Here is a 27,884-nt window from a genome sequence, read left to right as displayed (position 1 = left end):
TAAATTTAGGTTCTTATTTTCTATTTTTTCAATATTATCATAGTTTAAACTGAAACACATTATTGCTTTTTTGTTTATTATGATTTATTGATATTTTATACATTTGACATAATCAGTTTCATATAACAATGAGTTTTAGATTTCCACAAACCTTTACCTCTAATGAATGGATTAATAAATAATTCTTATACATTATAGAGTGTTCGAATCGATTACCACTTTTCATCCTTTTACACAGAAAAGCATATTGTCAGGCACAGTGGTATTTTCTTTCTCCATGTGTACCTGGAGTATATGGAGAAAATTCCATTAAAGGATCAACTAGATTCCAGGTTTCTATTATCTTTTAAATATTCCCTATTGAATTAGGGTTATTTATATTTAAGTACCAGTCCACATCGAATCCAGATACCGCCAATAGTAAAGTGATTCATGGTGTATAAAAACCAACCGAACAAACAATGCTTTTCAATCTGCATATGCTATATATTTACATAATATGTATTTCTGTATTAAGATCTGCACTTTGAGAACATTTTATATTTATCTTCGACTAAAATCAGCCAAATCAAGCAAAATCAAGAACGATTACTCTTGCAAAGAGCCGATTTCAAGTACAATCTACATATTTTTTTTATCTCAAAAGCGCAACCTTCAAATGAAAAACTAAGACTGGTTATGTGATCAGTAACTGTTTCTGAACGAGGAATAAAACTGAAGTCGGTGGGTTTTTGACATATATGAATCACCTTATGTCAGATTTTTATAAAGACTGCTACTTAAATACTTAAATATCTACAATAGTCAGTCCTTGGATTCATGATTAGCCTCTACAAAGGACAAGTTTTTATTATCAAAATCTTCTTTGATGGGCATGATATTAACAAAAAAATCAGGTTTGTCTTGCTTAGGTCCATAGGAAGTTACAAATGTCATTTAATTACTATCTACAGCCATATCTTAGGCTTGGAAATCACCACATGTATAATTTTTTCTCCTTATACACTTTAAATCAACATTAATTATAACAATGCCGCTACTCATCTTGCATTTGAAGTTACAGATGAAATGAAACATACATATCCCCAAATAGATCTGACTATCGGTACATTTTCTTTCACAAAATAAGTATCTTGTAAGCAGTAAATAATATAAGTTGATTTAAGCATGTTGAGTACATCTCTTCTTTTTCCAGGATCACCAAGACCTTGAGAGTTCACTTTTAAAATGTTAATGAATCCCATTTCTTAAATAGTCTACATAAGTATGTAAATGTTAAGTATGAAGGACAAAAGAAATTAAAAGAGTATACAGGATCTAAAACTTTACAGGCCATATTAATTCCAAGTTGAAAGAATATAAATAAATACAAAAGAGAAATTGAGAGGGAAGGAAATGAAAATTAAAGATGAGTTTCTAAAAGAATTATATGTTTCCAAGAAATCTTGATAATTTGGTTTAAAGCCTAATACTATCACATAGCTTTTCAAACTTCGCACAAACAAATCTTAGCAAAATCTACTTTGATAAAAAAATAAAAAAATAGCATACAATATTATATTGTGATAAGAAAATAAATTAAAACAAAAATATTTCAATACTATTATGTACAGCATACATCACATTTATGTTTTGTGAATAGAGTTATTGGAGTTACCTCCCTATGACCAACCAACTCAATCTAAGGTTAATATTTTCTAATGTAACTTCTGTCCATCAAATGTTTTATCTTTTAGTCTGCTAATAAGTCCCATGTTTCCCTTGGTGACATCATCAAACAGCTTTACACCATTATTCAACTCCTTTCTAACCCACATTATACTTCTTTACGTATCTGTATTAAATATTTCCCGTGAGGTATTGCAGTACCTACACCGCGTATCCGGTATTTTTTTTTCTTCTTGACCTTAGTTTTAACTTTGGATATGACACTTCGTTGGGTGGTGTACTTTTTTCAAGAACACGAATTTTTATAGAGAGGTATTAATGATATTGTTGATTGAACTGTTGAAAAACTGTTAAGAATTTGTTTGTGTTATTCCTGAACGATGACTGCACATTCATTTGGTTAAGATTTCTTGAGTATCACCGACGAATACAAACTGCATATATTGCATTCTAATCGGAAGATTTGCACCTTAAGTCATCGTGATTTGTGTGTGAAGTTTTTTGTTTGAAAAGGTACTGGTAAAGAAAGACTAAGTTGTCAGAATGTTGCAAGCGTTTCAATTTTTGTGTGGGTTGTCATCGTTGTAGTCGTTATAGTAAAATATTATTCAAAGTGATAAAACATGGATTTATTAAGTTGTAAATATCCAAATATTAATACTGGAATACTGCCAAGCAAGGCAACAATGAAACGACATTATTTTATCTTGTTTAGCAAAATGACTATTCTGTGCTTACTCTTCTCCAGTAATTTCCACACATGTTCACACCCATAATATACCTGGCATAGGAGAACACGTGCAGCCATAGAATTAACTGGGAGAAGGAGGGTATATAGGATCAGAATTGACTTTTCCGTATTAAGTATAAATTGCGACAATGATGTGGGATTACATACATAAAAGTTATTTGTCACAGTGCTTTAGTTCTTACTATTAGAAACAATTACGAAGTAATTCGGGCTCTTTTTTTATCTCAATTTTCTTGTTCCTTGCCCTCCTTAAAAATGTTATCATTACCGTATACATGCAAGTGTGTGGCATAAAAATTACCGTGTGTACTTTCATATATGAACAGTGTTGCAGTGTAATCCAGGGAACAAATGTTGTAGCTCCACTAAACATTGGGAATATAGACCAGGTGCACTGGTAGGGTAAGCGTCCTCTGCGTTTTTAGAAGCATTCGCCGAGTTGCTCATAGAAAGTCAAGTCTGGGGTAGACGAAAGAGGAAAGGAAAACTATGACACGTCGAATAAATCAGTTTTCATGGCTTAGATGGATACACCGTAACCACCCACGAGTTTATGATGACGACCATAAAACTTTTGTAGTGATGACTTTAATCTTGTTGCAACATAACCCTGTTCCAGAAGCCAACTTATTAGAAGTCTAGCGCGATACAAAAAGTTGTATAGTTTCGGCAAGCCCTGGCATAACGTATGAGTCTTGATATGAAAAATCCATACGCAGGTGCTGAAGGGATGTTGCCACAGATGAAAGGAAAGTTGACAATTCTGAATGAAAAGTCATCACGTTTGTCGTAAGGTTTGATCAATAGTTTTCTCTTATCATCAATATCTAAGTGTAGGTCAAGATATGAGGCTGATTTCACAGTGTCTGTAGTACATGCAATATATCAAATCCCCGAAACTAGGATTGTTTTACGATGATACGTCATCTATATAGCGGAAACGGAGATTAAAGGATCTAGCTAAACGATGTTTAGTCTTTCGGATCAGATCAGCTATAAAGTATTTATTAAGTGAAACTACTGAAATCTAAAACAATGATTATAGTAGCTTTCTCGAACACGGGTCTAAATAAATCGGTCGCTGTGAATTTCTCCCTAGTGAATGATACCAGAAATATCAATTACAATTTTTAGTAATAGTACAAAATTTGAGGAGTTTTTGGGAAAAGTCGAAATTTTATTATTAATATTTTTAAGACTATGAACATGACAAGGTATCCAAATGAATTGAACTGAATTATTTTTTTTTCAAATATTACAGAAAATATTAAGTTAGTTGATATTCACTAAAAAAATAGAGGTTTTGTTCGAAATATATAAAGTATGCCTTTTAGAAGTTACAGGTAAACATTTATCCAAATTTGTAAGTAACTTTTATCATAACAAGAGGCTCCCTGGAGCCTGAATCGCTCACCTTGTTGAATTTGCCTTTCAAATGCAATGAATTAAACAAGAAGTTGCCCAACAATTTTGACTCAAGAAGTCTTTGGTAGGACTTGTCACAAGATCTTTTCAACAACTGTAAGTTTCTTTTAATCTATCATAGTTTTCAGGATATTCACTGAAAACTATTAAAAAAAAGTCATTTTCCCCCTTTCAAGGGCAATAACTCTTACAAGGAGTCTGAAGACTTTTGTAGTCCTAATAATATGGATCATTTCAGCTATTGAAAGAATTTGGATAAACCTAACGGTTTAGGAGATATATGTGAAAAACTACTGTCTGACCCCTATGTTCTATTTTTAGTAACGGCGGCCATGTTTTTCAACGAATCAAAAATCCCCAAATCGGTTCTATGCAGGATACTCTAAAGAAATTCATACCAAGTTTGGTTTCAATTGGTCAAGTAGTGTCAGAGGAGAAGATTTTTGAAAGTAATAACATTAAAAATAGCAAAAATCGTTGAAAAAGGGCAATAACCCCAACATGGCTTAACGGATTAAAACCAAAATTTGCCCAGAGATAGATCTCAACATGTTGCACACTTTTATCCATGTCAGAATTCAGCTAAACCTAACGGTTTAGGAGATATATGGGAAAAACTACTGTCTGACCCCTATGTTCTATTTTTAGTAACGGTGGCCATGTTTTTCGACGAATCAAAAATCCCCACATTAGTTCTATGCAGGATACCCAAAGGAACATTCATACCAAGTTTGGTTCAAATTAGTCGAGTAGTTTCAGAGAAGAGTTTAGTATAACTGTTAACCCGACGACGGACGACGACGACGACGGACGCCAAGTGATGGCAATAGCTCACATGGCCTTTGGCCTGAAGGTGAGCTAAAGATGATATATCTTGGTACCGTGATGTATGCTTTCAATTTTTGTCATTCGAAACATACCTGATTTTATGTATTATAAATTGTCTACGCTTTGAAAAAAAATACAAGTATGATATTGAACTATATAGAAAAGAATGGTCGTGATGGACCTTAAAAATCGGTCTCCATATATATTCACAGCGGATGTACATGTAAATATGGTGTATATTTGCAAACTATCGAAATTACATATATATGTATACATACCAAGACCTACAAACATTAATGAAAATTCAAGGTGAATAACTAATTTCTAGACATAAAGTCATATTTCAATCATTACTTGTTCAAGGTAATTATAGTCCAATATTAACCAGACCAGACTCATACTTATATGGGAGGATATTTGTATACAGAATAAGACAGTTAACATTCTGTATCCGACAGGACCAAGAATTATGCAACACCGTTTACGCCGATTTTTTCGTTCTTACTCTTAGGAAGTCATTATTAAGCTAGTCTGGGTTTTTTTTTTATTACAAATTCGTTCCTTGCTCTCCTAAAAAGTTAAACATTGCTCCATAAATCAAATGCAAGTGTGTGGCAAAAAAGTACCCAATGTAATTCTAAGTATTTATGAATGTTTTTTTTCAAAAATTTCACGGTGTACAACAACAGCGAAATCAAATCAGGTTTGTTTAAAAACACAATAAAAGCACTTAAAATTAAATTGATTAAAAATGATCGTTGTGTTAACATCCTATGGCAGATATTTATTTCATCCACTTCAGGACTAGAATAGATCTTGCTATGTATTACTTTAAACACTGAGCCAGATTTTTATGTTTTATCAATCCAACCTTCCTTTAGTGCCATGAATCCATGTGTTAAAGATTGAATACATGTATAAAGGGGGAGGGTTGTTATCACGCCAAAGTATTTAAACCCCATTCCCCGCGTTTTTTGCGCCTGTCCAGAGTAAGGAATTTCTGGCCTCTGCATGTCTTGTTTCGTATTCACCTTTAGTTTGTTTTTTTTGTTATTTGAGTATATAGGGGCAACTCTTCCGCTGCACCTGCATATAATGCCCAGTGGTATGAAGGTTTCCTCATCGTTCATTGAAGACCAATGGATGGCCTTGTGGGCTGACATTTTCATCCCGGTGGAGTTGTTGTCTCTTTGACATGCACACCATACCTATTATCGTTATATAAAGTATACTTTAGGCTTTGCCTATGAAGCACCCAGTTATTTGTTGACCTTATGGATAATGGTCTGTTATATCACTGATAACCAACACAAATGTGAAAGACTTTCTATAACATACCTCATGCCCTTGAGCCATTTGTGATTTTAGAGAATCTACAAACATGTAAATAGGACGTCCAGAACATTCTGTCATAATAATGAATTGTAAAGAAAATCCTTTTTTAATTTGATGAAACCATTTATTCAACATTTTAACAAAAATTTGAACATACAAAAAGCAATTTGGTCCATTAAATAATCAACTTGTATTTTAGCAAAAAATGTGCAAAGTTTTGCTGGCAATTCTGACATTATGATTAAACAACATGATAAACACATACAAAGGCACTATTTCATGACTGAATGATTTTTTTTTTCATTCTCAAAAAATTGAAATTTAAAAGAAAATATGTTCATGCATATGATTAATGAATAATTGAAACTAGCACAAAAATTAATTAAACTTAAATAAATAAAAAAAAAACCCAACTTAATGAAAGACTTGTCATGAGTGCTAAGAACTGAAAGACATCACATAAAAAGACATATCATTATTTACTGTAGTATCAACAAAATAAAGCCATCTTTTGACAGCACACAGTATTTTTAACTTGAGAATTAAAATACATTTGGAAGGGCAAAGACTACAATGTGCCATCTAATAAGTTTATAGTACAATGTTTTGAGAAATCATTGTGATCATAGTGATTATTTCATGCTATTTAACTAGTTACCTTAACCTTTTACATTAAATTATTGTAATTTTTCATTTTATATGCACGACAATAAAAAAAATAAAATAAAAATGCAATTCTTTATGTTGAAGTTTAAACTTTGAAATCTATATAAAATTCCCTCAGAACTAAAAAAAATATTTACATATCTACATTCTACTTAAAAAAATAAACAAAACAAATAAAAACAACTAAAAAATATCTTTACAAAAATAGAAGTGAAGGAAGTTACTTGATAAAATGTAACAACAGTAAGAGAAGAAATATCCAAACTAATATTGAAATTCAAAGATTTTTCCCAACCTGATTGATTCTCAATATATAGTTTAAACTAATGCAAACAAAAAAAAAAAACAAACAAAACCACAATATGTACAAATTTACAGTACAAACTTTAGCAAAATAATGATGAGTAAATGAGGCAATACCTATAATTGACTTATAAGTAATATTCTTTGAAAGAATCAGGCAATGAGTGGCAGATTATTTTTTTCAGTTTAGTATTTCTTGCCTGAAATATATTAATACATCTAGAAAACAACCAAAAAGCTAATTAAATTTATCCTGAAGCATCACTGACAAAGATATTATAGGGAAAATATTCCAACCATTTTTCCATATCTTATTTCAACTAAACTTAACAAATCAATATCTTACAAAGGCAAACTTGACATTTTTATTATTTCTGAGAAATATGTGGTAAAAATAATTGGAAAATGTGATAAAATATCTGTGTTTCTTTTCTTTAAGTGCCACATCTTATATACATTTTGTCTGATCCTTTGACGGAGAAGTACTTACATGGCAAAATTGAAAAAAAAATGAATTTTAAGTGGTTGAGTAGTGTATATTCTATATGGCACAAAATAGATATTGACAAGCAATAACACGTACAGTTTACTAGGCTTTGAACAACAAATTGTATATTATTTATTCTTTTAAAATCAACAGCCTACTTATCACAGTATTTTTTTTGATTTAGTCTTGAATATTTCAAATAAAATATAGATTAATATTGACAGTATGAATATATATACAAAAAATAAAAATAAAAACAAAACAAAAAGCACAGCACTATATGACTTTAGTGATTACATATCTCACATCAATTTTTAATTAATATAAAACAGTATGTACTCCATGTGAAACAAATCCATTAAAACGATCAATTTAAAAGATATTTTCAATTATTCAGAAAATTTAGAGTTATTTTTTTGCCATTTTTCAAACAGAAATTCCAACAATGTAGCAGCAAACTTTCATCATGATAACAACCCAATGAAAAGAAAAGGCTTTGACACATTCAAAGCAAGATCAATTGTGCAGTCATATTAAAAAAATATAATAAAAATGAGGGTTAATTAAAAAAAAAAACCAATTTCATTTTGTTCGCAGAAAGTTGGACGGAAAAAATACATAATCTTCTGAAAAACCTGAAAGGTACAAAATGATCAACTGTTTCTAATGTGTCATGAATTGTACTCTCACCATGATAAAAGATGGTTTTAAGTAGCACTTGATACACGTTTCTATTAAAAACGTTAATTATCTAAAATTATCTATTAAGTAATGAAAGTATTTAAAGTACAAACCTTATAAAATTCAAACACTGCTTATGGTAGAGGTGATTCATGACGAAGAAAAACTCACCATACGAAATATATGTTATATTCTGATGTAACAATAGTACTTCCTCTAAACAGATCTGTAATTTTGAGAAAATCTTACATTCATCTCCAACTAAAATCAACCAAATCAAGAATAATAACACTTACAAAGTGCCAATTTTGCTCACAATCTAAATAAATTTTTTATCTTGAAACTATGACAACAGAATGATGAACTAAGACTGGTTATGTAATTAGTGACTGTTTCTGAACAAGAAATAAAACTGAATTCTGTAAGTTTTTGACATGTATGAATCACCTCCTGTCAGATGTTTATAAAGACTGCTATACTCGGCGTCACATAAATAACATACTGTTAAAATTTGAATAAAAATATTTTCTACGACTTTATTGACACCAACCATCGTTTAAATTGTCTTAAATGACTTGCTCATTCGTTTAGCCAAACAGCTTCTCAAAAACAAGTCGCTTATTAGCTTAAATCATGCGTAACAAATCCTTACGGGAAAATCCCATACTAATATCCGCCATGTTGGTTTTTACGGGACGATTTGTTTACAAACGGAAGTGCGTAAGTTCCCGTCGAACTCCGGTGACAATCGTCTGCTTGATCAACTTCTCGGTATTATACGTTGTTCGCGTAAAATAAATCCGAGATATCCGAAATAACGCCGAATTGCATTCTGGGTTCTTCGGTTTTTGGACAAACCATTTAAACGTAAACAACATCTCCTAGCAACCCGATCACTGTAAACATGGCCGACTTTTTACAATGTAAATATTGCCACCTAGAATTAAAATCTGACCGGAATTTAACGATTCAATGTTTAGGGAGAAGCCGTTTGGCTAAACGAATGAGCAAGTCATTTAAGACAATTTAAACGACGGTAGGTGTCAATAAAGTCGTAGAAAATATTTTTATTCAAATTTTAACAGTATGTTATTTATGTGACGCCGACTATAGTAAAAGATAAAAAAAACCTTAAAGACACAGTAGCACTATAATAACAATGTCTCATTAACTGGTTAGGGTGATTATTTTGTCATTCAGGCTCCTTTATGTCAAGGTGTAGATTGCTAATATATAACATTAATACACAAAAATATTTTACAGCTTCATTTCCTGTTAGTGAGACAACAGTCGTCCAATATCTAATATGACCATCTTCCTAAGTTAAACAACAGTTATTCAATACCGATGAACACCATGTTACAATTAAAGTCAAATCAATAAGATTCTTATTGAGAATCATAAAGTGGACATGGTGTACGTGACCTCTAAACTTAAACATTAATATCATACAACAAAAAAATATCACAGACAATATAAGACATTTATATGATGATTGTACATACTGTCACACCCTGATACACAATATAAAAAATGTAAATAAATATAAAAGTCAATGAGATAAATCTGGTTGCATTACACAAAGTCAGTATATAACAATGACATAGATAATGTTAATAATAGAAATGAAACTTTGATTACATAATGATATTGTGCATTAGCAATTAAAAGCAAAGATACAAGTATCATACACCATTCTAATATTGCATACACACAGAACACAATGGACAGCAAATTCAAAGAGGCCATTGCTTTTGAAATATTTCATTTTTAATTAAGTCTTCCATTACATTATATATCAACAGATAATGTGTAGCACATTCAATCAGTATAACAAAACAAACATAGTTATTTCACAATTTATTAGCAATAATAATGGTAAAATAAATGTGAAAAAAAATGACATGAAAAATAAAAGGTTGATGATATTTTTTTTTTTTTTTCTTTAACATTAAGTGAAAATAAAAATGAACTGACCAATAACTGATGATATTCTTGCCATTTCACACACCCTTCCATAGACAAGAATGTCTATGGTTCATTCTGTGCGATTTTCTTCATGGATAAGATTGGGATCTTGGTCTGTGCCTCTGTAGAAATCTTCGTCCAGAGCTTGTACACGGCGTGATTTCTTTCTCTGTTTTTTCTCTATGACTCGCTGTGGAGGGGGAGGGTACTTGTCGCAATCTACAACACATCCTTTCCTTCCATAATGATCCAGAAAGTTGGACCAAACCTCATTGCATTTCAGTAACTTTTGGTTCCCTGCAAAATTTATGATCTCATGACAACAATCAAAATATTTGTTTTTGCATAAAAGAATTCATTTCACGGAAAATCAAATAATGAAATTATGTCAAAAAAGCTCAAAAGAAAGTAATATTAAGTTACCAAATCAGTACCATGAATATGATTATAAAAGTGAGGAATAAATTTATTACTGAATGATGGACACTGGTAAAACAGTATACCCCCTCCTATGGAGTAGGGTTCTCCCCACGATTTTCAGATAGCGCTGTATTCAGCGTGCATGACACTATGTTAATATGTCTCGTGTCAAAACTTGCCACTTCTTATTTAATGTATTATATAAAGATTGATCAGTGTATTAAAAATGTACATTTTGAAGGTAAATATTTTACCTTTTTTCTTCTTTTGCAGTCATTTTAACTTAATACCATTTTTTATTTTCCTTTTTAAATTAACAGAAAAATTGAAGATAATCTATCAAATTATGATAAGTAATTCTTCATAAATATTTCCTCTAATTCATACACACCCAGTGTTCTTCAATTGTTTGCTGACAGCAGACCCTTGGAAATTACAATGTTCAATTTGTTTTGAGGCCTAAATGGCTCATTTGAATGTGATATTCATTTGATTAAGAGCAATCTCTATTAAACTCTTTTTCTAGTCTTTGTAACTTTCAGTATATTTATAGATTCAGAATTATCTAATCAGGTACATGTAAAGGACTACTCTGGTCTTAATTTTCATGTTTCCAAAAAATGTTCATGAAGTCAGTAGTGTGGAGTTGACCTAGTCATACCAGGAAAAAACATAATCTTATTCTTGTTATTTAAAGTTGGCACACTAGTTTTGTTTTGCTTTTAAATACTATGTTTATATGTAGTTTATTCATGACAAAACCCCATAACATGATTTACAAATAATTTTTTTTTCCCCACACCTGTTGTACTATTTTCAGACTTGGGGGATTTTATGATCTATTTCTGAATTAATATTCCCACCAAAAACATGTGCTCTTGATACACAACAACATGGCAATGTAAACAAAAGATGGCCATTTCCTTTTTTCTTTCCAAAGTGTTTTGGAAGTATCTGATGGAATAAATATTGTATGGTAATTTAATATGTTCTTTTATAAGGTAAATCAGCTTCATAATGTTAAAACATCATGTGATTGTGCAATTATTCAACTCTGCATTTGTAAATAGTCACATGCTTTTGCCCAGGGTTGAGTGAATTTTTACCATAGTCAGTTTTGATTGGTTCATATCAGATATTAATATCTGATTCATATCAGATATTGATATCTGATTGACACCTTCATTAAAATTAATTTGTGGCCAGGTGGGGTGACTGTTAAAGAATCATGTCGGCAATTTCATAACTTTTATTGGCTTCAGACACCTGTGCGGTCACTGTTTACTGCTAATTACCTTGTAGGATGCCGTAAATGACCTCAGGGCACACACATTTTCTGTCGTAATTGATTTTTAATCCTTAAATTTAAGTTTATAGCACAGCGCTGGTAGCAAGATATCACAGTACATGTACCGATCTCAATAGCGCAGCCCTCAATCTCAATATCGCTGTAAAGCACAGCACTTCAAGGGCCTGGGGAGAACACTGCTATAGAGTAGGGGTATAATTACTTGAGCCAAGAATGCATCTAGATTTAGCTTATGCACTTAAAAAAACACATAAGTTCTATTGTGGTCCTGGTAAGAGATGAATATGAACAGACTTACAGACAAACTTACCAATAACAATGAGTCCTTTCCTTGCTCTAGTGAGAGCTACATTAGTTTGGTTTTCATCAGTGATGAATCCAAGGTTCTGTTTACACCATCCTATCGTAGGTTTAGGTTCTATTCTGTAATCTGGTAAAGATCTCACCAAGCTAATTATAACATAGTCCCATTCACCACCTGTAAATATCAAATAATCTTCTTTGTATTTTTAAGTTAAGCATTGAAACATTTTGTTATTTTTACATTACATGATACAGAGGAACACAGAGGAGAGGTTTCATAAGGTATAAAGGTATATCATTTGAATTCAGTCGCAACAGATTGCCAAAAAAATTAATCCTTCTGATTATTTTGCATGTGGTGCATGTGGTGCATGTGTAATGAACATCCTCTCTCATGAAATAGAATGGGAGTGCAATAAAGTGTCATGAATATGAAAAGAATTCTTGTACAATAAATCATCTTGAAAAACACTGTTAATCAATACTTGTACTGACCGACTTCATTAATTATACTAAAACTAGGCATACCTTGGCTGGCGACTACAGTGTTGACATTAAACTGGATAAATTTGTCTTTCTTGAGGGCGGCTCTAATAGCATGACACTGGGAGTTGTACTGGCTCATGATGTTGATATAGTGAGGGTCAATCACTTCATCCTCAACCAAGTGTTTAAATACTTTCACCTGTAATAATACATTGAAAAAAATTAATTTGGATATAAATCAATATTGTTGAGAATAAGTTTAAATTTGTTCTTTTTCAGTTCCAATATTGTTGACAAGTATTTTTGTATGAGGAATAATGGAAGACTACTTTAAGTCAGTCATAACAAAAAATGTCATTCCAACTAAAAATCCAAATAGCACTTGCAGAATGGAATTACAAAATATCTGAAGATCATTTCTTGGAAGTTCTAAAATTAATCAAGTGGCTTCAGAAAAGTTGCTGACACAATAGTTTGATGGATTCTGAAAGTTAATGAATAATCTTTGAAAATAAGCCAACATACCACATGATCAACTTCCTCTTTATTAGAGCAGGACTGTTCATTGCCTTCATCTGTGTTGAATGGTAGATATTCTTCATTACCTTCCACATGACAGAAGGTAACAGGAACACTGTTCTTTATCCAGGATTTCAATGGTGTATTTGTAAACCAAGTACTAGATGGCATTGTTTCCAGTCTGTTTTTGTAAAACTGTTTGGATGGGAACGCACAAATTTCTGGATTCTGTTGGAAAAAAAAGATTTCATTGCACCATTTTTTATATTGTTGAAGGACAAACAGAAAAAACAGAAAAAATAAAAAGAATCTGTAAAGGGCGCTTTATTTACAAAGTTGGTCTCAATTTTTCTATTTTGCCTAGAAATATACGAAGTCAACAATGTAAAACAATAAAAGCAATTTTGCTGTTCACTGATAAATAGTTCAAAATTTCCAGAACATTTTTTTCAAGTTAAACGAGAATCTTGGTTGACATACCATTCTGTACTGTGATGTTAACATAGTGGCTTTGTCAGCATATCTCTCAAACAGAGATACCTCTAAGCCCAGCTTGGCAGAATCAGTAGACATTACAATAGGACGGAGCTGTTTATGATCACCAATCAAAACCACCTGCTTGGCTTTGGAAGCAATTATGGCTGCCATACTTTCTGGTTCTGTGCACATTCCTGCTTCATCAATGATGATCTGGAAAATTCTGTCTTTTGTTCCCGCCATGACTTTCAGGTTGGTTGCCATGGCAGTGGTGCAGAAAATAACATCATAATGGGCAACTTCCTCAATGACTGCTTTCCTCACAAGTTTTCTGTACTTGTTGACATCTTTAAAGTCAACACCATCAGGATTTTGCCTGAAAAGTCTGTCGAAAGCTGTTATTTCTTCTGCATATGGCTTACCAAGATGACGTATAAGAATGTGCATGGAATATTCTCGAAGTTCCTCATCAGCCTTAGCTCTCTCACCTTGACCTAGATTTGATGATTTACCAGGAATAGGGAACTCCTGATCCTCTATGGAACTACCGTACCATCTGACCATTTTAGGGCAGTTTTCCGTTAGTTTTTTCTTCATCCATTCTACAAAAGGAATATCAATTAAATAGTATGCATTCACATTAATCTAACATGATCCTAGAAAAACATGCATTAATGAAAAAATCTTTTGGAAACTCTTCAAGCCGACTAGATATTATTGAGATGGGGGCCATCTCTGTGGGCCCTGCTGTCAATAATGTTTTGACTGACGTATGATACTCCACATCCATTTTTTTGTGGTATTATGACACATCGATATAACTATGAAATAATAACAGTTCTCAAGATTTAAAGCGGACACAATTTGTTAAGAATGGACGGACCGACAGTACGACTGACAGATGGACCTTTGACCTAGGATATGTAAAAACATTATGATATACCCTCTGGTGTTGGTTAATTTACATGTCAAGTATAAACTTTGAAATCATAATGGTTTTCAAGATATCGAGTGGACATGATCTTTACCACAGGACATGGGGTTGTCAACTGAAACCAAAGTTTTTTTACCTTCACCTTTGACCTAGGAAGTTGTACATACATCATGACACACCTGCTGGTGTTGGTTAATATACATATTATGTATAAAGAATGAAATCACAGCAGTTCTCTAGATATAGAGCGGACACGAATTTGTTACGGACGGACAGACTGATCACTATAGGGCAACCTGCCTAAGGCAGGTCCCTAATGAAATTCCCATATTTTTGGAGACCATATATATGAGGAGCTATACTGCAATCACACTGTTAGAAAAACGTGAACATAAAATAGCAATTATAACATTACAGCTTTCCACTTAATACCAAGTAATCACATCTGTTACATCTGAGTAAGTACAACAAAGTTCTATCTTAGCAAACTTCATTGAAATACTTGTCTGCTTAAACATTTATAAATCTGACACGTGGAAAGCAAAAGCCTTGAATTCTGGCAAATTAAGCAATACTTAAAGAAATTCACCTACAATGCTATATTACAGTTAGTCAAATCAGGTTTATAGTTAGTTTTAAAGGTATTAGTCTATGTATAAATTGTCTTCATGAAATGAATCTGTTTTATATAGACATCTTCCAAACACTTGATGGAAAGTTTTTTTTTGTTGTATTGACATCTAAGAGGGTTGCAATGACATAAACTCTATTAATAGAAAATTTTATATAATTTTGAACATTTAAAATTAAATTTCGATCCATTTTTTAATATAAAATAAACTTGCTTAGCTCATACATTAGAAAAGCAACAATTCACTGATCTTGAAAATGAACACAAACAGGTAAAGTACATGAAAAACTTTCCATGCTTCTATCAATTACTAAATGCTGTCATTTTTCAGCTGAACACAACTTACTAGCAACAAGATCAACAGATTTATTAGATGGTCCACAGAAAATGATCTGCTTCTTCTCATTTCCAAGTTCTTTCCACCCCAAGTTCATCTGATTGAATAGATATACCAGTTTGATACCAGTATATGTCTTCCCTGTACCTAAAAACAGAAATAAACCATACCATCACAAAGCTAGCTAGAGGCTATTTCAGGACAAATGCACAATTTTTATTTGTTTCACCACAATTAGAGATGTGTATTACATCTCTATTTTACTGTCAAGAGGCTGTCTATGAGAAATCTGTGAGCAATGATTCAGTATTGATACCCTGGCTTTAAATCACCATATGAGAAAAATAAACAAAGTCCATAGTAAACAGGAAGTTGTTGTCAAATTTTTCAGAAAATAGTACCCACCCTATGGCATAACTACAGGACGAATGTGTAAAAATTTCAAGCTGCAGTGATGGTCCTTACTGAGAAAAATGCACTGAAAATTTCAACTATCAAAATGTAAAGTAAAAAATAAAAAAGTCCTTGGTAAACAGTAGTACTCAAAATTCTATATCATATGGCATACATACAGGAAGAATTTTTCAAAATTTCAAGTCGCTGTGATGAGAAGTTGCTGATAAAACTGTGGCAGAAAAAACTATTACTGAAACATGGACACACAGAAACACAGATACACGGACAAGGTTAAAACAGTACCCCCCACTCTAATTTCAAACCACTGTAATAAGAAATTGCAGCAAAAACTGTGACAGAAACATATACATACGGAAACACAGACAAGGGTTAAACAGTATACCCCCGTCTCCTTTTGGACTGGAGTATAAAAATCTAGACAACATAAGTGTGGCATCTTTTGACCATGGAACATTTTAATGAATAAAATGCTTTGTTGAGTACAAATAAATATTTTAAGATTTGGAACATAATAGAATAACTGAATTACTAGCAACTAAAAAAACTTTTACATGATAACATGCATAAACAGTTGGATGGACACTGTAATTTCTATTTTTGGGGTAAAGATTTTGTTTGTTGGGGTTTATTGCTGCTCGGACGTTAAACCCCAACAAACAAAATCTTTACCCCAAAAATACTATATAAAAGAAATTGAAAGCCTATAAAGAAAGAAATAAAAAATGACAATTGGTGGCAGGGTTTTTGAGTTATTGTGAAAAGTGTGAAAGACAGATAGACAGAAAATTGCATACTAGTACCACATTACATCTCATCTAAAAAGACATAACATGTTTTCTACCATGAGTCTGCTAAGTTTACCAATATAGAATTCAAATTACCTGGAGGACCCTGAATCAGACTGAAGGATGACACAAGAGCTTTTTGTATAGCTGTGTGTTGTTTGGGGTTGTTTCTTACAATACCTCTCATGTTCATCAAATCTGGTTCCATCTTTCTGCCAATCTCAAAGTGTCCTTTATCTACAATGAATCGGAGCACAGTTAATCTTTTTCTATTAATGAGAAATATGAACCTTTATTCAAAATAGTTTAATGCTAAACAGATGGACACACAATTCATGCTTGATATAGCTCTGAATTTGGATTGCAATCAAATATTTGACACAGAATAAAAAAATGACCATAATACATTTGTATTAGTGACATCTTTTAGACCCCTAATCCTTCATGGATCAAGTCACGACACTAAAAATCAATCCAAGCCTTCCTTTTGGTTATAACACATAGTTATACAATTACACAGATCAGGAAAATGCTTATTTTGTCAAAATCCCCCAAAATCAATCCAGGCCTTACGTTTGTGCTATGGCATCTTGTGATACAATTTTTTCTAACAGATCCATTCAGGTATAATTGTCTGAAAACCAATGGAACCCAGATAACTGCATGATACATGTACCATTAATATTCCATTTTACACAATTTTTTTGCAATCATAAAAAAACTGGAGGTAAAGTGGATGATGCCAATTTACATCATTCATAAAAGATTTCTATACCATCTTACCTAGTTTTGGTATCTTTGTTCCTAATGCTATAGCTTTAGCCAAAGGACTAGCTTTGTCAAGACACTGTACAATGGAATCAATACGGCTGCAAAGTACAAATATCTAATACTTAAGTACAATTCTGTGTAAGAATCAGGCAATGGGTGGCACATAATTTTCCCAATATTAGTCATTTTGCCCAAAATATATTCAGTGCATCTAGAAAACAACCAAAAAAATATATACTATTACAAATATTATATTAAAGTTTATACTGACGCATCTGTGATGTAGATATTTTTTGCCTGCTTATATAATGAAAGAGTGCGGGAAAATTTTCCTGCCTTTTTCGTAGTGCATTTCAACTAAATTTGACCTACCAACATCTTAAAAAGGCAAATTTTACAAACACTTTGATGATTTTTTCTGGTGGTTGTCAGGCATAATTAATTGGTTAATGCAAAAAAAATCTTTGGATTTTTTCCCTTCATGTGCCACATCTCATATACATTTAGCCGGATTCTTAGAAGGAGAAGTACTTAAAACATTCTATAGCAAGTAAAAGGCATTTTTGAAATTAAATTTGTCAATCTGAATATAATAATTTAATAATTTAAATTGCTGTAAATTGGGTGAATTTTCGCACCACCTTTTTTTCATGGTTTCTACAACCAATCTGCCTTTGTGCAATTTTAATTACATGATCCCTCCACAGACTGAATTATATTGTTCTTTTGAAGGAAATATTGCCTTTTGGTGCAGATAAAGGCTTTTAATTTTATTCAATTTCTGATAAACTTTCATTTCCGTAAAAAAATATTTTAAACATAAATAAACAGCAATAAAGTTCATTACTTTGTTTTGATAACCTACCAATCTGCACTTGACTTGAACAGAATTTCAATGCTACATCTGGGCTTTACTTCCTCCAACAAGAATTGAGCTGGTAATGGTTTAGTGTCCTTATGAAGCTTAAAGATGAAGTCAATTTTCCCCTTTTCTCCTTGAACTTTTACTCTATCTATCTTAGCATGAGCATTCCATATCTGGTACTCTGAGGGGTCACACTCATTAGTATTGCCAAATTGCATTCCTGGTCTTTTAATCTCTGTCTTGTATACTACACTCTTTATACATAAGTAGTCAGGACTTGCTATCTCTTTTATGCCATCTTTGTCTTCTTCTTCTTGACCATTCCCTTTCAGATAAACTTCAAGGGGAACTTTATTGATTTCCAAATTTCTTTGTTCAAGGAATGCTTTTCTCAGGGAAAATTTTCCTTCTTTCTGTGATAGAAATTTCACTGGGACATCATTAATAGTGGCAATGTCATCTCTAACAGCATTGGTAGCTGCTTCCATCTCAACCAAAGGCTTCCAGGTTCGTATATAATCTACTGTACTTGGATAAGAACTTTTAGATGAACTAGTAGAATACTTCTCTAAATGTTTGATAGGATCTCTAACATGTAGTAGACAGTGTTTGACATTCTTTGTGACATCAACTAGTTCTATTTGTGGGACAAGGGCTCCTTTGACTGATTCTGCTGACATCTGAAGAGCCAAAATTTGACCATGGTTAAAAGTTAGGCTGTAGTCACAGCTCTGTAAAGTGATGTTACCCTGCCTGACCTCTGAACTCACATCCCAATGGGTTTTTGTACATGAGGGGACAAGATCGACTAAGTTTGTATCTGCATGGCCAAGATCTGAATTACTGATTATCTTTCCAAGTTGAGACATTTTTTCCTTTGGACTTATTTTATCAGTAAGGACTTGGAGAAGCTGTTTCCACTTGTTTTGTTGCTGGAAGTACCCTCTATTATGTGGGTTCAATCTATAAACCTTGGACTCCTCTCGCTGTGCTTTAATAGGAGCATATCCATTATAGGAATACAATCTTTTCTTCCACTGTAGCTCTAAAATATCTCTCTTGGTATGTGTATCAGATTTCAAAACAGGTTTCTTTACAGCTCCAAGACAGTTCAACTGTAGAGTTGTTGACTCTTTGGGTAACTTTCTGTGACCTGGTACAATAACTGTGACATCCTTTTCTGATACACTTCTGACAAAGCCATGGAAAACTTTTGATTCCTTTCTCAATTTATAACCCCATGTCAATGCTCTACATTTTTTCTCATAAGCACGAGCTCGACTAGTGACATCATTGATATACAAGCACATCTTTGAAACCTCATCCATGGTATAACATGGGTCAACACCATCTAATGCACAATGGAGGAGTCTATGTGAGATAATATCCACATACCTACGAATAGGTGATGAGAAATGGATATAAGGATATACTCCAAGAGTAAAATGCATTCCATCTCTCTTTGATTTGACTTCTCCAGAACATTTGTACTCAGCTGTTTCTTGGAATTCATACCATTCCTCAAGTCCCAGGCATGAAAAGGGGTGTGATTCATCACATCCAAGGATCTGCATAGCTTTTGCAATATCTCTCTGCTTTATGGCTTGTATCAGGTTCTGCCACACAAAATGCTGAAACATGAGTACTCTATTATATCTTCCAGTACGCGCATTGCTCACAGATAGTTTCCTCTCACTTTCTACAGTTGGAAGAGGGTGAATTTCTTGAAGTTTCAAAATTAAGTCTGCTGAATATTCATTGGCTGTCAACCACTGTTGAACAAGTTCTGGTTCTGGGGGAGACTGGATTCGGAGTGGAACACATCCTGTTTCTCTATATTTTCTAAACAGAAATGTTCCAACTGTATGGTTTGCTAAAATCATGAACTCTTCTACCAAATAATGAGCTTCCTTGGTTTCATTAAAGTCATCATCATCGTCACGAGTCTCCACAGGAACATGAAACATGCCACCTCCTAGTCGTCTAATTCTCCTTTTCTGAGCAATGCTAAATAAGATCCTGATTTGTTTGCATATACTTTCTGGGATATTTGTCTCTTTTATTTCCAGTATTACATCTTGTGCATCTCTGTAACTCAACTGTTTGTGACTTTTAATGGTTGTCTTCTTGAAGCTTGGCATCTCTAATCCCTTTCCTTCACTGTTGCAAACGAAAAATACCGAAATAGCAGGTCTAGGTTCATCTGGTACTAAACTACATAATCTAGTACTGAGAGGTTCAGGCAGCATATGATATGGGTTGCAACCTTGACCTGGATAGAAGGATGTAGCTCTATCATATGCTTCTAAATCAACAGCATCACCTTTCTGTACAACTGCTGTGACATCAGAAATGTGTACGCCGATTCTGAAGTTTCCATCAGAGGTCTCTTCAACACTCAAGGCATCATCTAAATCTCTAGAATTTGGAGGATCTATAGTAAAAACTTCAAGTCCTGTCAAATCTTCCCTTGTGCTGCCCTTTTTATTCTGTCTATTCTTCTGCAATAACATTCTTTTGACACTTTCAACAGTTTCAAACTTGTATTCAGTAGGTACTTGATGATGAAGTCTAAGGATTTCCATCCCAGAATTCAATCCATCTTTAGCATTGATAACCTTGATGACTGCACCAAGTGGATACAGATTTTCCCAACATATCATGGCTACTAAGAATATATAGTTTTTGATTTCACCAGGTTTAACATTGAATAATTCTTTGTGTTTCAGTTCTCCCTTTACCTCATCATACTTGTAGACATCAACCTGGTACTTGTTCTGGCAATGACTTTTTAAGACATGGAGTTTGGGAACTGTCTTGGATATAGGTAACATCAAATGAAACTCTTGTTCATCTAATACACAGACAAAGACAGGATGCTCTATATCTTGGTATTTATGTCTTCTTATCACTCCCCTTACTTGTCCATACACTTTGAGACTCATTTTTGACAGATCAAGTATTTTCTGGAGTCTTGGGATGAAATTTTTGTTTTTGTATGCATCTCTCTCATCAGACAATATTTCCACATACACCTCATCATCATTAAAAACTTTTCCTATCTTAGACCTTCCTGATATTTCTATTTCTTGTATATCGTCTGAATGGTCCAGGTTGGTGCACACAGCTCCATGTGAACTTTCAATTTTGATTCTGCATTTCTTAAACTTAAAAGGGTTACGCCTGCATAATTCTTCATTCTTTTCTCTGCTATAAAGTTCTGGGTATGTGAAATGACCTGGTTTTCTTAGACCATCAATAAATTTGTCAGACAGTTCTATTCCATTCTGAAGCAAATCCTGCTCATTCACTTGATCATCTGTACCTGTAGCATACTTTAATGAACATCTCTCAAACTGATCAACATTTGTAAAGTCCTCAAAGTTAGTGTCGTCATCACTAGATGAGTCTGCACTATAATACAGCTCCGTCCTTGTAGACATTGCATCAAAATCTGGATCATTATCAATGTCAGAATCTGTGTGTGCCTCTGGTAATGGCTTGTCAGAATTCTCTGATGGGGTTTGGCTACTGACAGATGAAGCAGTCAGGTGACGTTTTCTTCCCCTTCTTTTCTTAGGAACATCCGTCCATTTTGCATTTAACATATACTGTGTGTCTTGAGACTCTGAATTTCTTTTTGCTATTAAAAAAAAAAACATTTTTCAAGTTGATTTTCAGACATTTAAAGGTACTGCCATCAAATGCAATCTCATTTATGTTACAATAATTCAGTTGCATTTTTACAATTGCACTATGAATCAAATAGTTGTAGCCCAACCTTAAATTTAATTACTTTGATGTGTATAACTAAAAGATTTCACGATCAAAATCATTAATCAAGTCCCATTTGAACCTGTTAATGTAAAGACAAAGAGTCAGAAAATTTATAAAAAAGACATGAATAAAATCTCTGAGACATGGCCACTACATTTCAATACTTACGTCTATGTCTGGGTCCTTTCTTGTTATGCCTTTCCTCTGCTTCATGTCTTTTCTGTTTCATCTGAAAATAACAAAGTAGAATCAAACTTTTTTTAAATTAAAAATAAAGATAAGCATTTGATTGATCCTCAAAAATAAAATTGAATTATTTTAGTACATGTTGTTAAACTGCATTCTGTAACAAGACTTATAAAACAAATAAAAAACATCACTGGCACTAAGCTTTTATTGTATTTTCTTACAACAGCCAGTTTTTTTTATCAAGTAACCACTTATTTTATTTTTAATAATTACCTGTTCAAGGTTGCTGTAGTTAGAATCTCTAACATATTCATTGTCACTATCAATTATTTCGTCGTCATTTTCTTTCCTCTTTTTCTCTTCTCTACGGTCTATTTCTAATAGCAATGATCTTGCTGCTGACCGATCTTTCTATGAAATGAAAAAAAAATTAAATATTATTTTATAATGTCAAAAATAGCATCAAATGTACTATAATTCGTTGGGTACTAATTTTCGTGGTTTCAGGAATCCATGAACTAATGTTTCTCTCACAATCAACAAAAATTGGTATCCACTAATTCAAGTACTTACACAGTATAACTCAAATGTGTACATGAAAAGTACAGAGGTTCAAAATATTTAGAAAATAACCCCCCCCCCCCAAAAAAAAAACAAAAAACAAAAAAAACAGACAGGTTTTGGGGTTCTTCAGGATTTGGTAAGGATTCTTCAGGGACTGGTTTAGACAGGTTTTGAGATTCTACAGGGTGTGGTTCAGACATTTTTTGGGATTCTACAGCATGTGGTTTAGACAGGTTTGTGATTCTACAGGGTGTTGTTTAGACATGTTTGGGTTTTACATGGTTTGGTTTAGACAGGTTTTTTGGATTCTATTGGGTGTAGTTTAAACAGGTTTGGGATTTTACAGGGTTTGGTTTAGACTGGTTTTTGGACTCTTCAGGGTTTAGACAGGTTTTTGGATTCTTCATGGTTTTGTTCAGACAGGTTTTTGAATTCTTCAGGGTTTGGATTAGACAGTTTTTTCTTCTTCAGAGATTGGGTTAGACGAGTTTTTGTTCTTTAGGGTTTGGGTTTGACTTGTTTTTGGATTCTTCAGGGTTCCGTTTAGACTAGTTTGTGGCTTCTTCAGAGTTTGTTTTAGGCAGGTCTTTGGTTTCTTCAGGGTTTGGGTATGACCTGTTTTTGGAATCAGGGTTTAGTTAAGACTGGTTTTTGGATTCTTCAGGATTTGGTTAAGACATGTTTCATGGATATTTTTTTCTTCTTTTTATATATGATAAATTACATTTGAAAAAATGCCAAATTTGAAGATGGAATTGAAAGTACTTTTCTCGCTTAAGTATAAATTCTAAATTCAATTCAAATATAAAGCAATTTACCTTGTCCCATATATGATCTATTGCTTGTTCCACCTTCTTTCTTGCCACTTCAAAATTGGAAAGATTTAACAAAGCCTGTGCCCAGGTCATAAAGTGTTCTATTTTCATTGCATTGGTTCCACCAGGGAATTTATTTTGAACTGAAAAAAGTAGAAATACAAGCTAAAGTAAGAAAGGCAAAAGTGCCAATGTGTCTTCTGGAGACTTCCCTTCCTAAAATTTGTGGGATACTTTTTTTCATATAATAATGTCATTTTCAGAAATGGAATTTTATACTGTTTATATATAGTTTCAAACTACATTTAAAGTGTAACAAACTGACTACATGTACTAACACCATAGGATTTTTTTTCTGAAGTCCAATGTTAAGTTTAATAATTTAAATAAATCAAAAGTAATTTTTTTTAATCATGTAATGACTCTTCCATGATATTTTAAATTTTAGAAATAACAAGCTTTCTTATAGGATACAAAATTTTGTCTATTGTTGCATAGACTAAATGTGACGTCATCAACATTTTCTGATGATCTACTAAGTTTTGATACTAAAATTAAATTATACAGAATGACTGTTATATTGGATTAACCCCACATTGGTGGTCAAAATATTTAGCCTTCCATAAAAATTCAAAAACAACAATTGTTTCTATAAACATAGTCTGGATATTCATCATTTAAACGTCAAATTAAATCATCATGATTGTAAAAAATTTATGCCAACCTACTTAAGGGATGAATGGATGACAAGTGTCATTGGTCGTCATTATTGTTTTGTTTCCTGTGCAAGGGTGAAATTCTTGGTCATGGGTGCATTTATTATGATCTGATTTTAGCAAAGAATGCCTCCTATATAGCAGACCATTAATAAGTTCTGTTTACTTCATTGAGGGTTAAAAATCAATATTAAAATGTGAATTAAATTTTTAGTTTAAGGAATACAGTAAATCGCAATGGGGAATTTATAAAAAGAATAATATACCATATATGGAATGTTGAGCTGATTTGAATATGTTGGAATACACCTCTCAACATAACCTTGATGACGTATTGATCCACACACGCAAGCCCTTGCTCTTTGTTATAAAAAATCTGAATTTGTGACTGCACTGGAAATAGGTTACACCAGAAAGAGGTTACACCTATATAAATATTTGTAATCTCAATGTCTATGGTGCACACTTGAAATAAATATACTTTGATGGTGATTTAGTGTGTGCCAAGTAATTTATGTTTTTACTTCAGACAAAAGAATATAACAAATATAACAGTCATTCCTTCAATTTCCTTTTGTCATTTTTTCTACTGTAAGAGAATTAAAATAATATTAAGTTAAGGTTAGGCCATGTAAACTTAAATGGAAAATTTTCTTTCAACCTTCACAAAAAATGTGGGCCGGGTGGAAGGATTTTATTTTTTTTTATATTTTATTCATTTCCAAATTTTTGGTAGCCTAATTTTAGCTATTTGAAGTAAAAATTTGTTTTAAATCCATAGCCACATTAGTTTCAAAGAAGAAACATCAATCTTGTCACCAGAAAATTAAAGATTTGTGTGTTCTAGTACCTCAATACTAGAAACTGACATGTAAAAATCCTGAAATTTCCATCCCAATCTTTAAAGTTTTTGTTGATTTTTTTAAGGGTGGGAGGGGATGAATATATACTAATCAATTTTACTTGGCCTTATCAGCTACACAATAAAATATGATATGCCAGTTAACCAAAGTATATCTGCTGATAGATGGGTTTATTTGATTAAAAAAAAATCATTGATAAAAGACAAATTTGAGGAAACAGCTAAATTAACATGAAACAACATTAAGCAATACTCACTGTCCTTGCAAATTTGACAAGCCTCTACATTCTTGTGCTGAAAGTAGTCAAGTTACATACAGTAAAATATGTCTAGTGACTCTCCAAGGGAAAGCAAAATTATGGTCAAAGGAGATAGGTGGTCTTTATATACAATTTAATCAATCATACAATGCACTACCTAAAGATTTCTTTAAAGACCAGTTATTTGCAAAAAACAGATGACCACTACAAGATTGACTATAAAAGCATTAATCTGTTGGTCAGGGCACAAACAAGTAGCTGTTTTCTTTCTAATTTCCACGAATATACCAGTAATGTACTAACTACATAGCATTTCTTCATTTCAAAATCCTGAGAAAAAGAGTGTGCAATATATCCCTGCATTTGCATAGGGGAAGTTATCATTTAAAAAACCTGATAAATACAAACTCAGATATGTTGCATAGTTGTCAAGAGTAAATACAAAATGACAATTTTGAACAAAGAGGCTGTCTATGCAAAAACCAGGCAGTGGGTTGCACAAGACTAATTTTGTTTTCAAAAATTTTTCATCCGATTCATATCATAAATGCATCGTTTCTGAAAGTTGAATGTTGGTTTTTGATTAACTGCAACAGATAAAGAGAAAAAAATTACACAGAAAGCATTGAAATTCATTGAAAAAGGGAGATAACGCTTTACTCTGGTGCAAAATATGGTTGCTTTGTTAGGGATCTTTGAAATCGTTTCCTGAGCTGTCCACAGTCGCATTAATAAATCTGTTTACGAATTGACATTCATATGATATAAACATTACATTGGACCAAGAAAAATTCATCGGGATAAAATTTACCATATGCCAACCATATCACAGGATTTGACTGATTTTTTACATGAGTAACCTCTTAAAATTCAAAAATGGATATACTGACAGAACATGCAGATGAGATTAATATTGTCAAACAGAAATTTCAGAATTAAAATGACTGAGTGGATCAAAATATTCCACTAGTTCAAATATAAAGTTCTAATTGATATCAAAACTAATTCAATATCAAACATTTTTGTTGAAGGATGTATCCTATCCATACAAGCAACAGGGTGTCTAGAATACTAATTTCTTAATAAAAAAGAGTTATTTCATTTATATTGGTGAATATTATCTCTCACAGAGTATCATATTCCACTCCAAAACCAGTGCATTATAATATCTGCTCAGGACAATATCAACCAATATAAATGCAAAATAACACTATATCTCAGATGATTCTAATGGAAAGTTAAGTGAAGTAGCTTTGTGAGAGTTGTAAAACAAGAAAAAAAAACCTTCCCTAGCTTGTAGCTTTATCAAACTCATAGTTCAGAAATCTGAAACGACTGAAAATGTGTGCCGAGTAAGAGTTCAGTAAGAAAATAATTGTTTTTTGCAATTAATCTTGCCTTTAAAGAATGTTTTATTGTTCAAAACTAATAAATTCATTTTTTTCTCAGAACTCACTTTACTTAATTTTCAAGATTTATGAACATGATTTACTAGTTTCAGAGTATAGCTGGCAGCATCAACTTGGAACCTAAAAATAATACTTACACCACAAAGGAAGCATTTAGCTATCTGTAAAAGGACACCCCTAACATCATCAATAACTGCTGAGTAAAAGTTTGGCCCGTGAATACTTTTCAAAGATATGTTCAGATCTAGGTAAATGAACAGAGCTTTATGCCAATTTTCAGCTGGATTCTCTTTAAACTTTTTATCTGTGGCAGTCTTGATTCTTCTAATACAGGATACAAGTTTCTACATGAAAAATAATTACTGATATGAATACAAGGTTTGATGATGTTTTTACTTCAACATTCTCTTTCTGTAAATAAAGATATTATTATAATACAATTAGCAAATTATTGTGATATTCAGTACAATATCTAAAAGAGTGAAACATCAAATGAATATAAATATTTAATCCATTAGAAAATGTAAATCAACCATCCCAATCTCTGTATGAAAATTAATTTTGTAAATTAAGATGATTGAAATCGACATACATGATGCATGAAGCAGTCAACTGAACCAAAATGTTTGCAAAACCTGTACATACCTTCTGCAGAAAATAATTCCATAGACATTCACAAGTTTGTTATCAAAAGTCCCAGGTATTAATAAATAAATTTTAGTTTTATCTTTCAAACAAAAAAAATGTATGTAGGTTATGACTTGCAAACATTTACATGTATATGTGCTGAACAATTTGCTTTCTGATTTAATCAGTTTCAGTTTCTATCATTCTGATCTGACTTGCAATAAGTAAACTATTTGTTGAAAAATCCAATCATGCTTTCTATATAAGGGCATCATAACCTAGATGTAAAGAAATGAATG

The 27,884-nt window shown here is 32.5% G+C and overlaps 1 protein-coding gene across 5 annotated transcripts in view; it reads right to left on the bottom strand.

Moving 5' to 3' along the window:
* Positions 1-6,109: 6,109 nt before the first annotated feature.
* Positions 6,110-27,884, bottom strand: part of LOC148629079 (3'-5' exoribonuclease HELZ2-like) — a 27,806-nt gene continuing 6,031 nt past the window's right edge. For all 5 annotated transcript variants that reach the window (XM_088543418.1, XM_088543417.1, XM_088543416.1 and 2 more), the window contains 14 exons: positions 27,096-27,302; positions 25,547-25,583; positions 23,715-23,854; positions 22,606-22,743; positions 22,312-22,372; positions 18,367-22,009; positions 17,514-17,599; positions 16,827-16,967; positions 15,538-15,675; positions 13,630-14,228; positions 13,156-13,377; positions 12,673-12,829; positions 12,152-12,319; positions 6,110-10,409 (listed from right to left, as the gene is read on the bottom strand). In XM_088543418.1, coding sequence (XP_088399544.1) covers positions 10,183-10,409; positions 12,152-12,319; positions 12,673-12,829; positions 13,156-13,377; positions 13,630-14,228; positions 15,538-15,675; positions 16,827-16,967; positions 17,514-17,599; positions 18,367-22,009; positions 22,312-22,372; positions 22,606-22,743; positions 23,715-23,854; positions 25,547-25,583; positions 27,096-27,302 — 5,964 coding nt within the window. In that variant the 3' untranslated portion in view covers positions 6,110-10,182. The remainder of the gene's footprint in view (positions 10,410-12,151; positions 12,320-12,672; positions 12,830-13,155; positions 13,378-13,629; positions 14,229-15,537; positions 15,676-16,826; positions 16,968-17,513; positions 17,600-18,366; positions 22,010-22,311; positions 22,373-22,605; positions 22,744-23,714; positions 23,855-25,546; positions 25,584-27,095; positions 27,303-27,884) is intronic.

The sequence above is a fragment of the Perna viridis genome, chromosome 1 (genome assembly GCF_037379345.1).
Source record: "Perna viridis isolate PV_CMFRI_1.1 ecotype Kerala chromosome 1, ASM3737934v1, whole genome shotgun sequence".
Lineage (NCBI taxonomy): Eukaryota > Metazoa > Mollusca > Bivalvia > Mytilida > Mytilidae > Perna > Perna viridis.
The sequence above is the reverse complement of the archived record's forward strand: the minus strand, read 5'-3'. Positions and strand labels throughout refer to the sequence as shown.